At 28.6% G+C, this 16,489-nt stretch overlaps 2 protein-coding genes across 6 annotated transcripts in view; both read left to right on the forward strand.

Annotated features, from left to right (window-relative positions):
• Fas1 (fasciclin 1 Fas1 domain-containing) overlaps window positions 1-7,189 on the forward strand; it is a 264,552-nt gene extending 257,363 nt beyond the window's left edge. For 3 of the 5 annotated variants that reach the window (XM_074258907.1, XM_074258908.1, XM_074258911.1), the window contains 3 exons: window positions 536-680; window positions 1,111-1,164; window positions 6,040-7,189. In XM_074258907.1, the coding sequence (XP_074115008.1) occupies window positions 536-680; window positions 1,111-1,164; window positions 6,040-6,227 (387 nt within the window). In that variant the 3' untranslated portion in view covers window positions 6,228-7,189. The remainder of the gene's footprint in view (window positions 1-535; window positions 681-1,110; window positions 1,165-6,039) is intronic. The other 2 variants (XM_074258909.1, XM_074258910.1) reach the window with 1 other exon arrangement.
• A 2,812-nt stretch (window positions 7,190-10,001) lies between these two features.
• On the forward strand, window positions 10,002-16,167 carry LOC141537523 (uncharacterized). The gene is made up of 4 exons (XM_074258556.1): window positions 10,002-10,286; window positions 13,791-13,848; window positions 15,507-15,743; window positions 15,830-16,167. Exons 1-4 carry the CDS (start codon window positions 10,066-10,068, stop codon window positions 16,025-16,027), a joined length of 714 nt encoding a protein of 237 aa, XP_074114657.1. The 5' UTR covers window positions 10,002-10,065; the 3' UTR covers window positions 16,028-16,167.
• The last annotated feature ends 322 nt before the right edge of the window (window positions 16,168-16,489 follow it).

The raw sequence follows: 16,489 nt of genomic DNA on the forward strand, positions 1-16,489 counted from the left end.
ATCACCGTACAGGCTTGTTGATTACGTCAAATTGGAAGGCATTAAATTTTCTAAAAAAGCTTTTCAGCGAAACAATGGAAAAAAATTTCTTGAAACCCGTAGACCTTTTTTAAGACGAGAAAAAATTTGGAAAATTTTTTTTTTGTAGTTTTCTTAGGATTTCTCCAGACGCAAACATGATAAAAAATTTTCATGGTCATATCTGAAAACTAGACACTTGGAGCTACAATTTGCTTTTTTTTTTTTTGCTGTACGATCATTTTCCTCGGAGTTACAGCTCGTCTACTCAATTGTTCTTCTTACTTTATTTATTTAATTTCAATTTAAGTAAAAACCTATTTAGTAAATTTTTTACAGTACTTTTAATGATATAAAATATTTATTACATTATTTCCCTTCATAAAATCTATATAAAGTGAAAAATAAATTTGCGGGCAGTAAAAATGCCTTCAGAAATTTTTTAACTCAATTGAAGATGTAACTAGAAAAGAAAACAATAACAGAAAAAATTATAATAGCAATAATAATTTTTCAGACAAGACAAATATTAGAACGTCATCTAATAGAGGCAAGCCAAGCATACACAATGGCAGAACTTAAAAAACTAACAGGCAATGAATCGGTAATGTTGGCACCAATTAGAGATCACTTGAAATTACGTGTTCGGGAATACGATGGAAGTAAGTAAAATTTTTTTATTTTCTTCCCCTTCCACATTAACTTTATTTCCTTTTTCTTCCTCTACATATATATATTCTCTTCTACGTACTTATCCTTCATGTCATTTAATATCTTTTGTGTCACCATTATTTTTATCTTCATTCTTATATATTTTTTTTTTTTTTTTTTTTTTTTTTTTTCAACACTTTACTTTTATCTACAACATTTAGATTTTTTTAGTCGAGTATCGGCTTAAGATTTTTTTATTTTTTCCGTCATAAAAACCAATGACTACATAGAATATACCATATAAATATCTGTATAAGGTGTGTTGAAGGTTTTATCAGTAATAATTTAGAATTTTAAGTTTTTACCGCTTTAATTTTTAATTTATTAGGTTAAAAACTAATTATAACTTTAATTATAATTATAATAATTGAAAAAATTTAGACGATCAGAAGTATGACGAAAATGCAATCCATCTGCCTAGTAGTAATAACTACGGTGAGTTTTAATTACTAGAGTGAGAAGAAATAGATTTTTTTACCAAGTTATATTTTTATTTATTTTAAATTATTTGCTTATTGCAATTAAACTGCGTCATGCTTATTTAATTGAGGCAATATGGCGGCTGGGGTGTGTTGCAAGAGATTAATTGACCTGACGTGCCTCGGTAATAGAAAAAATATAAAATAGAAACAGCGTAGGCCACTCAAGTGTAATTGAGTTAACAAGATGGCGGACTGGGCGCGAGTAATGAACGCACGCGGACTTAACCTCTTAAGTTTCTTGCGTTTTTCCAACAAGATGGCTATAAGTGGATGAGATTTGTGAGTAAATCTAGAAGCGGGGATTTTATTGTAAAAGTGGAATAAATGTAGTAAATTTTTAAAGCCAATAGGGTAAATAAAAAAATTTGTTTTAAATATTATGCACTGTTAAAAATTTTTGTTAAAATTACAATCATATTATGAAACAAATGATAAGTAAAATTACAAATCATTGTATAGTAATGCGAAATAAAATACATTCATGTGATTTTCCAACACCTGTCAGGAAATCTACTAAGATGTATTGTAATTGCACGCCTCATAAGCGAAGCGTTGAGGTTGTGCTCTACTCTGAACATTTCAAAAAAAGCAGTTTTCTTGAAACTGAAATTGATTTTTTGTTATTTATATTGCACTTACAGGTTAATTTGAGTACACTTACATCAAGTCAAATAACTTGTCAGGCTCATAAAATATATTTCAATAACAATTTTTTTGTTTAACATAGTAAATAATAACATTAAACATAATCTTTTCTGGACGTCCGTGTATGGATGGGTGTATGTGGCATCAAAATTGGTCGAAAAAATGATCGTATCAGAATAATTTTCTTTTAATTATCTAAAGTAACACACGACAGAATTTCTTAGTTAATATGAGCGTTCAATTAACTGTCGTTAAATTATTATTTATAAAAAACTAATATATGACTGTTGATTTTTTTGTATATTTATCTATACATTTTTATTATAGTATTTTTTTCCTCACCTTAGAGTTATGGCGCTACTAAACCATAGCAGAGTTTTCTATTTTTTTTTTATTTATTATTTTATTTTAATTTGATTAATTATTTGATTGTTAGCAGTAATAAAGATAAGAAAAAATAAAAAAGAATTGCTAAACTTCTTTAAAAGCATTTTTTTTTATTTGTTTATTGAATAAAAATAATTAAAAAAAAAAAAAGTCAAATGTAAAATCTTAAGTTGTAACCTCGTGAATATAACTCCATCTGATATCTATAAATGATACTTACTTACAAGTAACTGTAAAGTTACATTGACTATTGAGGTGTTTTTCTACATTTTAATATTTTTATTTAAATTTTCAATTTAAATTACCACTCAATTTAACAGTAGTGACACCGTGAAAAATCTTGAGACAGTACAAGAACTTGGCACATGAGAACGAGTGTATCTATATAATTATATTATATACACTTTTACAAATAATCAATTTTATTGTGAAAAAAATGAGATTATGAGGCGTGCACTTTTGGATTTTCCAAACTTTTTTACAATTTTCATATATAAACCTAACACGCATTGTAATATTACAGAACCGTTCGTGAATTTTTAAGAAAAAGCTTTTTAATTTTGCAAACATTATTTGTGATCTGATTCGGCATAATTTTATGTAAAATCACAAAAAATTATTGTAATTTATATTACAATAATCTTATAAAAAATTTAAAAAGCTTTTTATTATTTTTACAATTTTCATTGTGAAATTACACAGTGCATTGTAATGTTACCAGACAATTTTAATTATATTACACGAATTGTAATTCTACTTCACTGTTTTCCAATTTTAAAAACAACACTTTTCAGTTTTGCAAAAATAAGACTGATGTATCAAAAAACAACAATGTCCTTCATATTTATTTTTACTAATGTTTAGTCTATGGTTGTTTAGTTGTAATAATAAATTCGAGGTATCATTTATCTTTTATAAATTTTAACATTACGCTCAAACGATCACTTCGAAATCGATATATTTGAATGAGTATATGTTAGACTTTAATTTTTATAATGTTCAATGAATTATAAATAATGTAAAAGTTAGTTATTTTCCATCGATAAACAGAGTTAAATTACACAAATACTGTAAATAATAAATAATAAGCCGTAATGCTCAATCACCACATAGGATTAGCTTATAAAAATAATGAGATGTTGAACCACCTATCGGTCGTGCGGCGTAGAGCGTTAGGTATCGGTCTGGCAAGCGCGCGGCTCGCGTTCGATTCTTCGTTAGGGTAAATATTATTTTCACTTTATATTTAATAAGTTGTAACAATTAGATCTACGTAAGATGCAAAATTTAGTCAGCGCTTCATTAAAATAAAATGACAATAAATATTGTATCAAATTTTTCTTTTTTATTAGTTAAATTCAAGTAAAATTCAAGGAAAGTATTGTAAAATTAGTAACTTCAAAGAGTAGCAATAAATAATTTGTTAAATACTACTAAATATTTATTTGGTAGAAATAAATGTCACTTTAATTATTCGATAAATCGTGATATGCTATTTCAAACATTAATTTTGTGTTAATTCTAAAATACAATTTCTACAAAATAACTTTTTAATAAAAATCTGATTACTGTAATAAATTCCTTGATTAAAAGTTCTTAACTTTATCAAATTACATTGAAGTTATAATTAATTATAAATTATAAATTAAACTCATATATAATTAATAAAATTATAATATGAGTAATTTATTCGTTGAGAGTTGAATACTACTACCCAATGCTGCCATAATACCTCAATAAATATTATACTGCACTCTGGAGCAGTCTCGATCATTATCGTCCACGAATTAGAATTTTAAATTAATTTATAAATTATTTATTCAATTGGATTAATTCGTCAACAATTTATAAATCAATAAATCCTTAAATAAAGAAGTTAGATCTATGATATATGTCAAGTGCTTTTAACACATGCGATCGTTATCCTAAAAGGACATGAGCCATAAAACGGGTATTTATCGTCTCATAAATTTATATCTTTATTCATAACATAAATTCACAACTTATCGAGTTTTATACTATGCAATAATACTTATAATACCGTAATATATGTAATTGCATTTGCAATTGCATATCAGACGCATTATTATTATTATTATTATTATTAATATTATTATTGTCTATATTATTAATAGAATAAGAAAAATTTTGTGAACTATTGATATTTTTAAAGATATAAGCTCACCCCGACATTACACTCATTGAGACCTTTAATTTGAGTACCCACATCAATTTTTCATATATTTATATATATTATATATATTTCACAAATACCATATATATAAAATATATAAAAATGCCATGTGGGTACTCAAATGAAAGGTCTTGATGAGTGTAACATCGAGATGAGTTTAAATCTTAAAAAAATGTCGATAATTAAGAAATGATAATGTATTTTGTCAACTATTGACATTTTTAAAGATATAAGCTCACCCCGACATTATACTTATCAAGACCTTTCATTTGAGTACCCACATCAATTTTTCATATATTTATATATATATAAATATATATATTCTATATATGTATATATACATATATATATACATACATATATATATGAAAAATATATCAAAAATGCATGTGGGTATTCAAATGAAAGCTCTTGATGAGTGTAACATCGGGATGAGCTTATATTTTAAAAAATGTCAATACTTAAAAAAATACAGTCCAATTTAACAAAAGTCATTACTTAATAAAGTAAAGTTTTATTTATTTATAGTTCACAAGTCACGGCAGTCACATAGTGACTGCAAGGTTGCTAGTTATTATTATCATTATTATTAATGCAAAAATTTCACGGATTTAATAATGATAGTAATAAAAATAATGAAATCAAAAAAATCTCCAGATAATCATAACAATAATTATTGTTATAATTTTTCAAATAATAATAAAATTCTATAACTTTAAACTTTAGAAAAAATAGAGCGATGACATGTTGACCTTTTTACGAGGCATGTATATCGGTTATGTAACGACCGATTTATTGAGAAAGTAATAAAATAGAAAACTACGTCTGCATTAATTTAAACTTTTCTGAGTCGACTCTAGTTTTATTTTTATTTTCATACTTTTTTTTTATTCTTTGTCAACTCACGAGTTTATTTTCATTTTTTTTTTTTTTTATACTTATTTTCACGGTAGTCAAAACTACTTTTATAATACTTTCATATAGTTTCCTTCGTATATAAATTTTTTTTTATGTATCGAAGTAATAAATTTAAAATAAGATGACATCGACCTTTGAGAATTACTTTATAACGATTTATTCTCCTTCGTTAAAAAAACAAGAAATACTCTAAACTTATAAAAATGTCTCTTTTATCATTTATCATAAGTCATAATTCATGATATGAGCTTCTGTGCTTCTTTTTTATCTCCAGTGGAAATTTTTCCGTAAAAATGCACCTGAAAATCTGATTCAAATCTTGGCTCAACTATTGCGAGTACAGAAATTACTGAAAAATTACCCGAAAACAATCCTTAAACCAACAATTTATGATTTATGTGTTTGATTATTGTATTAATGACTTATAGCTTTTTATTTGAGAGTAATAAGTTTGTAAAAACGATGAAATACAGACACTGTACTTTTTTCTACTGTAATTATTTTCCAAATTGACTATAGTATGTTAACTAAAAACAAGGAAAAATTTTTCGTACTAGTTGAGTCTAGAATTCAAATTTTTAGGCGGCAATTTTAAAAATTCATATTAAAATCTTTTATAAAATTAAATTGTGTAAAATAAAAAATGTAAACAATTAATAACAGTGATTATTAACCACGTTATAGGTTATCAAATAGAATGGATGGGAAAATGGATCCGAGTGTACCGTCCAGATGTCGCTTGCACCAATGGAATAATCCACGTTATCGACGATGTTCTTTTAATGCCGGAAGATGTCACCGTGAGCGGAGCTTCATTACTGACGATCACTCCTCATATTTTAACGATTATAATTGCTAAATGGTTTTTATAAATTGATCACCAATTTACTGATTAAGAAATGGTAATAAAGTTGATCGCCCAGTTGATTGAATGATTGATTAATTGGGGAGATTTAAAATTAAACTAGGTCTACTGACCTTAAAAATAAAAACTAAAAATGTATGTTTAATTTGAATTTTTAATATTAATTAATTATTGATAGTTAATATTCATGAATAATTAAATAATATAAAGGCTGTAAATAATTAATATAGCCTGTGATTATTTATTTATGAAACAAAGTGAAATGGATTTTTTAAAAACAAACAATGGTTGAATAATTAAATAATTATACCAAATAATTTGTAATTAAGTAAAATACATAATTAATATTTTAATGGGTGGATAGATTTTCGTTCAATTGTTCAGATAAAATACTCGTAGATTAATTATTTATTGATTAATCAATGCGTTATTAATTAATGATTAATTGATGAATAATGTGTGTCATAATTATTAATAAGTCGATTAATTATTTAAGATGAAATTTATTTATAACAATAGTTGTAAAAGTAAATAATTATTAAAAAATACAGATGAAAAAATTATTGATTAAATAATTACGATAATTATTATTAATTATTAATTATTGGTACGTGAAAAATATTTGATGATGTAATAGTGTAAGAGTATATCAATATCTGTAAACTGCCGAGGTATTGCAGAAAAATATTAAGAAAGTTTTGGATAAATTAATAAGAGATATATAAACAGAAATTTTTGGAAGTTGATGGACTTTTCGATTTCAATAACTGATTAATTAGTAATTGAAGAGAAATAAATCGAAAAATTGATGAGATTTTTTTTAAACATTAAATGCATGATTTCAAGTTCGTTTTTGCCGTAGTTTTAGGTTATGATTTTTTATGAGGTTAAGTACAATATTTTATAAGAAGAAAAAATTTTGTATGATTTTAGAATTTGAGTTGAACAAATAAAATTATCTTCAAACAATTATGGTTACATGATATAATTATTGGTAGGTTATGCGATGTATGGATTAATAATTAATTGATTGATTATTGTCACAGAATAAATGATTAAATTTTATAAATTTGATTTCTTCACAACAATATTGAGTGATCTTGCATTGATACTTCACGACTTTCACCCATTTGATGATTATTTATCTTGCAGATTGATATTAAGCTGTTAATAACGATCGATATTGCCGGAAAAATAAAACAGCGGGTACTAACAATGTTCCGAAGTGAAATGAATTTTCTAATGAGTTTCATGTTATTAAAAATAGTTCAATTATTTATTTCTATCAGTGAAAATAAGGCAATAAAACAGAGTTTCATCAAAAAACTATAAACGAAATTAAAATGATAGTTAAAAAAGAAAAAAAAACAAGTAAAATATGTAATAAATATATAATAATAAATATTATATTAATGTCTAAATAAAGAAAACCAAAGAATTTATAAAATTCAATAGAAAGATATATCGTACAGTGGATAAATAAAAACTATAATAAATAATTGAATTTAATTATTAAATAAATAACTTACTCTTGTTGGGATTAATATTATGGATATATTGATATATATAATTCACACATAAATATAATAACTTTAAATAACCCTGTTTGTTCAAAAATAAATAAATTAATTATTAAATAATAAATTAAAAGATAAATAAATAATAGGTAATTGAATTTATTGTAATGACTGTTTAAAAGAAGAAATAATCGATGAATTCTTTTTATCCCTACATGAATATTCGAGTTTAATTTTTGGATTTTTTCATGCTCATTAGTAACAATTACTCATTATCTCTCGCTAAATAATCATCACCTAATTACAAATTCTAACAGTGTCAAAATCGCAGTGTCGATTACTTTTGGGCATGAAATTGTTCAAAAATTTTGCGGATTGATACATATGTAATAAAAATTTAGCTTGCTACGGATCGCTTTGCAATTGACGAAAAAAAAATAAAATAATCGACTTTTTATTAACAAAAAAGAAAATAATAAATGAATAATTGAAGAGTAATTTATCAAATTTATTTTAAAAGTATAAACACCAGATTTTTTCAATCTCCTCGGTCATAAAAAATAAGAATCATTATTATAATTATTATTATTATTATCATTACTAATGAGTGAATACAGATTAGTTAATAAAAAAATTACAAATAATTGATAATTAATAATTTAATAAATTAATTATATAAGTAAGAGGAATGAATTAAAATAACAATAAATATAAAAAATAAACTCGGTCATTGTCACATCATTATTTGTACATTTTGTAGATAAATATAAGTAATAAATAAATCGCTTTCATCTGCTAAAGTTCATTTTCTTATTTTTTTTTTGTCTATCAAATTTAATTTCTCTAGAAGATTAAGGGGTTATATCCACTTGTAAGTCCGAAAAAATGTGTTTTTTTGTTAATTTTTTCTGGAGAGGCTTTTTATTGAATGTATACATAAAATATATGAACATTTAGCGAATTTAACGTATTCTAAGAATTCATATTTTATTAATAAAAATATTGGGTTTCGTCGTTACTGTAGAAGATCTCCTGAAGGTCCTCCACAAAAAGGTGTCTGGCGGTGAGGAAGATATCTCTGATCCAAATTATTTGAAATAAAAAAAACCAAAAGGATTACTTTTAGGATAGATATATACAGGTAATGATCGAAGAAATAGTCAAAATTTTGATTTTAGACAAAATGGCGGCTTCTCAACAAAAAAAATCTTTTTTTGCACGAAAATTTACACTTTAAAGTGACTTAAAAAATCGAAATTTTTATCAGAAACTTTATTCCTTCGATCATTACCTGACAAAAGTATCTAAGAAGATCCTGTGAAAATTTCATGTCAATCGGTCAAGCCATTTCGGAGAAATATTCCTCACCGACTTTGAAAACAAATCGTTTCGAGAAAAACGCATTTAAAGTTTTGGTTATTATTTAAAGTTACAGTGCCGCCTACTTTCAAACGCTCGGAGACGTCTTTACAAATATGCTCATTACTTCGAAACTATTTACCGGATTACTTTGAAATTTACAGACAATATTCTCGAATATATCTACATTCAAAATATGCAAAAAAAAATTTCGATTTTTTCAAAATTACAAGTGGATTAACCCCTTAAAAATAAAATGATTCTATTCTAACTGCCGAGCGGCTACTCTGTAAATGGCTATAACTCAAAAACTATTTGAGATATTGATTTAAAATTTTAGTATGTTATTTTCAAAGGCATAGCCTATCGAAATATGAAAAAAAAAAAAAGAAAACAATTTTTTTTTAATTTTCACACTAGTTCTGCCTCTTAATGAAGATTCATTGAGATGTATTCATTTTTAAATATCAGTATAGAGATATATTTTTTTTTATGTTGCACTTCTATGTAATTTTATCAGTGTAACAATATTTGAATTGAAGATTAGTAAAGTAATTTATAATTATCACACAACATAATTAATCAGATTAACTTTTTAAAATCAAAATATTGTTTTAAAGTAAATATAATAAATCTGTCGAGATTTTTTTTCTCGGAGACGTCTCAAGAGTTACATGGGTTTTACGGTTTTAGAAAATCGATTTTTTTTTTAATGTTTTATTAAATTTTGATCCCCTTATTCTATGCCCTAAATCTATGATCTCCTTAAGAATATGTCTCTTTTTTTTTATCAAAAGACTATTTCAATAATGCCTCGGTGACAATTTTCAGTTCCGTTATCGATATTTCTCACATTCATAAATTACAATATTTCATTTAATGTTAATCAGTGTAACAAAATAGATCACAAATTTTATCAAGTTAAAATTTTTTTAAATTACTATTTGTTGTTTAATTTAATAAAAAAAAATGCCGATCTTAAAGTTACGCACTAGCGACGAAAAAATCTACAAAGTTGATTCTGATTTGGTGAAATATTCGATCAATTTGAAAAGTGCATTAGATAAAGTCGACATCGATAACTTTCCAAAAGGCGAAATAATTGATTTGCCTAACAGCGACCCAAAATTGATAAAAAAGTGCATCAATTTTGTGAAGTTACAAGCCAAGTATTTAGAACCAACTCGCAGGTATTTACACTAGTCACAAAAATTAAGGGATATAAAAAAAATTCCAAATTTTTTGGTGATTTTCAGCGAGCTGTAACTCCGAGGAAAATGATCGCACAGAAAAAAAAAAAAAGCAAATTGTAGCTCCAAGTGTCTAGTTTTTAGATATGACCATGAAAATTTTTTGTCATCGTCAGGTCTGGAGAAGTCCTAAGAAAACTACTGAAAAAAATTTTTCGAAATTTTTTTCGTCTTAAAAAGGTCTACGGGCTTCAAAAAAATTTTTTCGATTGTTTCGTTTGAAAGCTCTTTTAGTAAATTTAATACCCTTTAATTTGACGTAATCAAAAAGCCTGTACGATAATTTGCCGCGGAGTTATCGTCAATCAAAGCAAAAAAGTTTTTTTTGACTTTGGAAATCAATAACTCTGGAAATAATGACCGTATAGGAAATCGAAGGAGGGTTTTGAAAACTACACAATATTCTCTATAAGAGAACGTAAACCGCTTTTGAAGAAAAAATTTTTTTGAATTGAAAACTCGGACTGAAAAAAGACAAAAATTCGCATAATTAAGGATATTTGGATAACTTGGTATAACTTTGGATAAAATGGATGAACGAAGGATATCGTTGGTAATTTTTAACTTCAAAGTGTCCCCTAAAATCCCTAAGAAATTCAAAGCGCTGCGATTTTTTGTTCATAGTGCCCAGAAGCTTCAAATTCTGTGTTTTCGCAAAAATCACCATTATGAGCAATTTTGTGATTTTTATTCATTTTTCCATTGAAAAAAATTTTTTTTTCAAAATTCTTTATTTTTTCGATCAAAGAGATTGATTTTTCAAGAAATTTGAAAAAAAAAAAAAAAAAAATTTTCAATTTTTTCTAAAATTTTTTTAAAATTTTTTTATCAAAAATTTTTTTTTTTTTTTTTTTTTTTTTGTCTTCAGAATGCATCACTATTGTCAAAAAAATTAACTCAATTTTTTCTGTCCGCTACAACTGCCTTAGTTTTAAATCTCATTTTAAAAATTCAATAAAAACAAATTGATATACCCCCGCGGAGTTGGGCTTTTCCTCACACAAAACTTGAATTTTACGTTTTCTTTTTAGCCTAAATTCCTTACGTGAATTTTATGTAAGCTTTTCTTTGATAAGCACCTTTTGATATGCCTCGTCGACATTTAGCTGCCACAGATGTGGCTCGCATTGTTACCCTCCTTCAAGAGGGCTACAGTCAGGTGGAAGTAGCAGCTTCCATGGGCGTGAGCCAGTCCGTTATCAGTCGGGCCTATGCCCGATTTAACGCGACTCAAAGTTACGATCGTCGTCCGGGTCAAGGTAGACTACGAATCACTACCGAGCGTGATGATCGAGCTATCATTCGAGAAGCTCGTCGAAACCCTACTGCGCATGCCCACACGATCGCTCATCAATTTCGCAATCGTCGACAACGTCCTCCCCAACAACACATATCGGCATCGACGGTTCGAAATCGCTTTCGAGAGCAAGGACTACGCGCTAGACGCGCAAATCGCGTGCCTATGCTCACTCCACGACATCGCCGAGCCCGATTGGCCTATGCTCATGATCATCACCATTGGGGTCGTAGACAGTGGACCAGTGTATTATGGACTGACGAATCTCGATTTTGTCTTCATGGCAGCGATAGACGATCTCTCGTTTGGCGCCGTCGTGGAGAACGAGATCGGGATGGTTTTACGAGACCAGTTACAGCTTTCAATGGTGGATCAGTCATGGTGTGGGCAGGCGTGTCCTTCAATACCAGAACCCCGTTGGTCATCGTTCGTGGGACGTTGACTGCCGATAGGTACGTCGACGAAATTCTGGAGCCACACGTCTTGCCTATGCGCACACGCATGGGGGCAAGACGGTTCATTTGATGCAGGATAATGCTCGTCCTCACACTGCAGTTCGTACGCGAACTTTTCTCCGCGCCAACAACGTAACAACGCTTAATCATCCAGCGATGAGTCCTGATTTGAACCAAATTGAGCATGTTTGGGACATGCTTGGGCGTCGATTGCGGCGAGACTATCCGCAACTGCACAATCTTCATCAGTTGACTCAAGCGTTGTTACGTTGTTGGCAAGGAATTTCGCAACGTGATATTCGACGATCGTGTGGGCATGCGCAGTAGCGTTTCGACGAGCTTCTCAAATGATAGCTCGATCATCACGCTCGGTAGTGATTCGTAGTCTACCTTGATCCGGACGACGATCGTAACTTTGAGTCGCGTTAAATCGGGCATAGGCCCGACTGATAACGGACTGGCTCACTCCCATAGAAGCTGCTACTTCCACCTGACTGTAGCCCTCTTGAAGGAGGGTAACAATGCGAGCCACATCTGTGGCAGCTAAATGTCGACGAGGCATATCAAAAGGTGCTTATCAAAGAAAGCTTACATAAAATTCACGTAAGGAATTTAGGCTAAAAAGAAAACGTAAAATTCAAGTTTTGTGTGAGGAAAAGCCCAACTCCGCGGGGGTATATCAATTTGTTTTTATTGAATTTTTAAAATGAGATTTAAAACTAAGGCAGTTGTAGCGGACAGAAAAAATTGAGTTAATTTTTTTGACAATAGTGATGCATTCTGAAGACGATAAAAAAAAAAATTAAAAAAAAATTTTTGATAAAAAAATTTCGAAAAAATTTTCGAAAAAATTGAAAATTTTTTTTTTTTTTTCAAATTTCTTGAAAAATCAATCTCTTTGATCGAAAAATAAAGAATTTTGAAAAAAAATTTTTTTCAATGGAAAAATGAATAAAAATCACAAAATTGCTCATAATGGTGATTTTTGCGAAAACACAGAATTTGAAGCTTCTGGGCACTATGAACAAAAAATCGCAGCGCTTTGAATTTCTTAGGGATTTTAGGGGACACTTTGAAGTTAAAAATTACCAACGATATCCTTCGTTCATCCATTTTATCCAAAGTTATACCAAGTTATCCAAATATCCTTAATTATGCGAATTTTTGTCTTTTTTCAGTCCGAGTTTTCAATTCAAAAAAATTTTTTCTTCAAAAGCGGTTTACGTTCTCTTATAGAGAATATTGTGTAGTTTTCAAAACCCTCCTTCGATTTCCTATACGGTCATTATTTTTAGAGTTATTTATTTCCAAAGTCAAAAAAACTTTTTTGCTTTGATTGACGATAACTCCGCGGCAAATTATCGTATAGGCTTTTGATTACGTCAAATTAAAGGGTATTAAATTTACTAAAAGAGCTTTTAAACGAAACAATCGAAAAATTTTTTTGAAGCCCGTAGACCTTTTTAAGACGAAAAAAATTTCGAAAAATTTTTTTTCAGTAGTTTTCTTAGGACTTCTCCAGACCTGACGATGACAAAAAATTTTCATGGTCATATCTAAAAACTAGACACTTGGAGCTACAATTTGCTTTTTTTTTTTTTTCTGTGCGATCATTTTCCTTGGAGTTACAGCTCGCTGAAAATCACCAAAAAATTTGGAATTTTTTTTATATCCCTTAATTTTTGTGACTAGTGTATTAACAGAGTCAGATGTATCAGACGACGAGTTTGTTGGGTCAGATAGCTCTCAGGTATATATTAATCCTACACTGATTGAATTGTAGAATTGTTATAGAATTGTATTTTTGAATCTAGACTTAAATTTAATTGGAGTATTGTCTTGACTTGCTCAGATTCTAAATTCAATCGGATTGGCCTGTACCTTTTATCCACGTGATAATTCTAGCTAATATTCATTGTAACTTTCAATGTGCAATCACTATATAATTTGGATCCTATAGAAGTTAGAGCTTGGAAATTTGAAATTTTCATTCTTAACATCCACCTCCGCAGTTCATAGTAGGAGTAGGTTGTCATAAAATCCGTTATTAAATCATTTCTACATCACATACATAAGATTCCTATCAAATTTGGAGCTTATAGGAACTACAGCTCGGAAATTGAAATTTTAATGTTAACACCCACTCCCACAACGCCCTATGAGGTGATCTATCGTAAAATTCATTCATAAACTATTTTTACATCTCTTACAGAAGATTCCTATCAAATTTGGAGTCGATCGGAGCTGTAGTTTAAAAATTAGAATTTTTCATTGTTAACGCCCCCGCGAACCCCTTTAAGGGAGGAGTTTCTTAAAATCCGTTCTTATCTGACCTTTACTTAGCAAAAGTAATATTTCTACCAAATTTGAAGTCTCTGCGCCTTATAGTTTCAAAGATATCGTGATGAGTCACTATATACCTAAAAATCTACATATATATAGAAGATTTTCTGTAGATATAGTCACTCATCACGATATCTCTGGAACTATAAGACCTAGAGACTTTAAATTTGGCAGGAATATTCCTTTCAGCAAGTAGAGGTCAGCTAACAACGGATTTTACAAAATTCCACCCACAAGGGGAGTTTTGGGGGCGTTAACAATGAAAAATTCTCGTTTTCAAACTATAGCTCTTGTTGACTTTAAATTTGGTAGGAATCTTCTCTAAGAGATGTAGAAATAATCTATAAACGAATTTTAAGATATCTCACCTCACAGAGGGTTGCGGGGGTGGGTATTAACAATCAACATTTTTAATTTTCAAGCTGTAACTCCTACAGACTCCAAATTTTGTAGGAATTTTCTGTAAGTGATGAAAAAATAATTTATGAACGAATTTTACGATATTCTACCCCAAAGAGGATTGCGGGGGCGTTAATAATGAAAAATTCCCATTTTTAAACTATAGCTCCTGTCGACTCCAAATTCGGTAGGAATCTTCTGCAAGAGATGTAGAAAAAGTCTATGGGCAAATTTTACGATAGCTCATCTCACAGGGGTTTGCGAAGGTGGGTGTTAACATTAAAAATTTTTAATTTCCAAAGTATAGTTCCTATAGACTCCAAATTCTCATTTCAAATTTTTTTCTTCGTGTCAATTATTATTCATTTTTGAAAAAAAGCCATGCAAACATTGTTATGATTACACATTGAAAGTTACAATGAATATTAGTTGGAATAATTACATGGATAAAAGGTACATGCTAATTTGATGAAATTTGGAATTTGTGAAAGTCAATACAATAGTCTAATTAAATTTCAAATTTAGATCTAAAAATACAATTATATAAAACGCCCAGCGAAGCGGGCGGGTAACAGCTAGTATATGAATAGATGAAGCTTAATTGTTGAACATTCAGTTTATTTAAGTTCTAATCAACAGATTTATGAGATAAATAAATTATTTCAGCCTCGAGGTCAATTCTATTTAGAATCATCCGATAATATCCAATTTCCAGTTGGCTGTGAAGTTATTGAAGAGTCAGATATATTAAAAGATTTGCTCGATCTGACCCCAGACGACCCATCTACTGTCATACCTCTACCAAATGTTCATTCAAAACACATAAGGCTGATTATAGATTTGGTAAAGATAAAGCAAGATGATTCGCTTGACCAAGAGAAGAATATGTGTAATTACATGAAGGTAATACAATAATAATCACAATCACCAATGCATTTCTCGTTATTTTTATAATACTTATCGAAAATAATTCAAATTATTTTTTTTAGAGGTTCGGACTAGAGGAAGCGGTTGAAATACTGCAATTAGCAAGTTATCTTCAAATGCAAATTTTAATTGACGCAACAGCTCCTTTAGTTAGTGAGTTTTTGTCCACAAACTCTCATCGTCCTAACTTTATTCAGGGATTTTTTAATCTCAAAGATGATTTGACTGAAGAAATGAAAGAAGGAATACGTGAAAACTAAATAATTTAACAAAAAATCAAAGAATCAGAATATTGTTATATTTAGGTAGCAAATATTACTGTTTAAAATTGTATCTTTTTTTCATATAAAGAATGAATTGTAGCATTTAAATGATAAATATTAGATAATAATTATTAAAATCACGATTTTACTGTTTGAAATGGTAATTTTTAGCAGTTGATCATTACTTATCATAAATCGACTATTATTTATTACAATTTACTTTTTTCCGTGTAATAGAAGCATTGCTAATCTTTACCATATTAAGAATAAAGCACTACCTCAACTGCTTTGCGTTATGGGGCGTGCATTTCTAGCTATGACCTTTCTAGGTTCTATGACTCTATATCCGCGGACAAAATATCCATAGATAAAAAATCTGTGGACAAAATATACAAAAATTGACAAATCAAATGCGAATAAATTTTTACGTATTGCAGGTACGAAACAAAATACTAAATT

Source organism: Cotesia typhae, unplaced genomic scaffold (genome assembly GCF_013202065.1).
Source record: "Cotesia typhae breed Kobodo isofemale line unplaced genomic scaffold, CoteBio_Ctyphae scaffold_91, whole genome shotgun sequence".
Classification (NCBI taxonomy): Eukaryota; Metazoa; Arthropoda; class Insecta; order Hymenoptera; family Braconidae; genus Cotesia; species Cotesia typhae.

What these genes read in the sequence shown, in the direction of transcription:
- LOC141537523 (XM_074258556.1), top strand. Translation starts at nt 10,066, where the DNA reads ATGCCGATCTTAAAGTTACGCACTAGCGACGAAAAAATCTACAAAGTT. An exon ending in TATTTAGAACCAACTCGCAG is followed by an intron (nt 10,287 to 13,790) that starts GTATTTACACTA and finishes TTTTGTGACTAG; the next exon opens with TGTATTAACAGAGTCAGATG. An exon ending in ATATGTGTAATTACATGAAG is followed by an intron (nt 15,744 to 15,829) that starts GTAATACAATAA and finishes TATTTTTTTTAG; the next exon opens with AGGTTCGGACTAGAGGAAGC.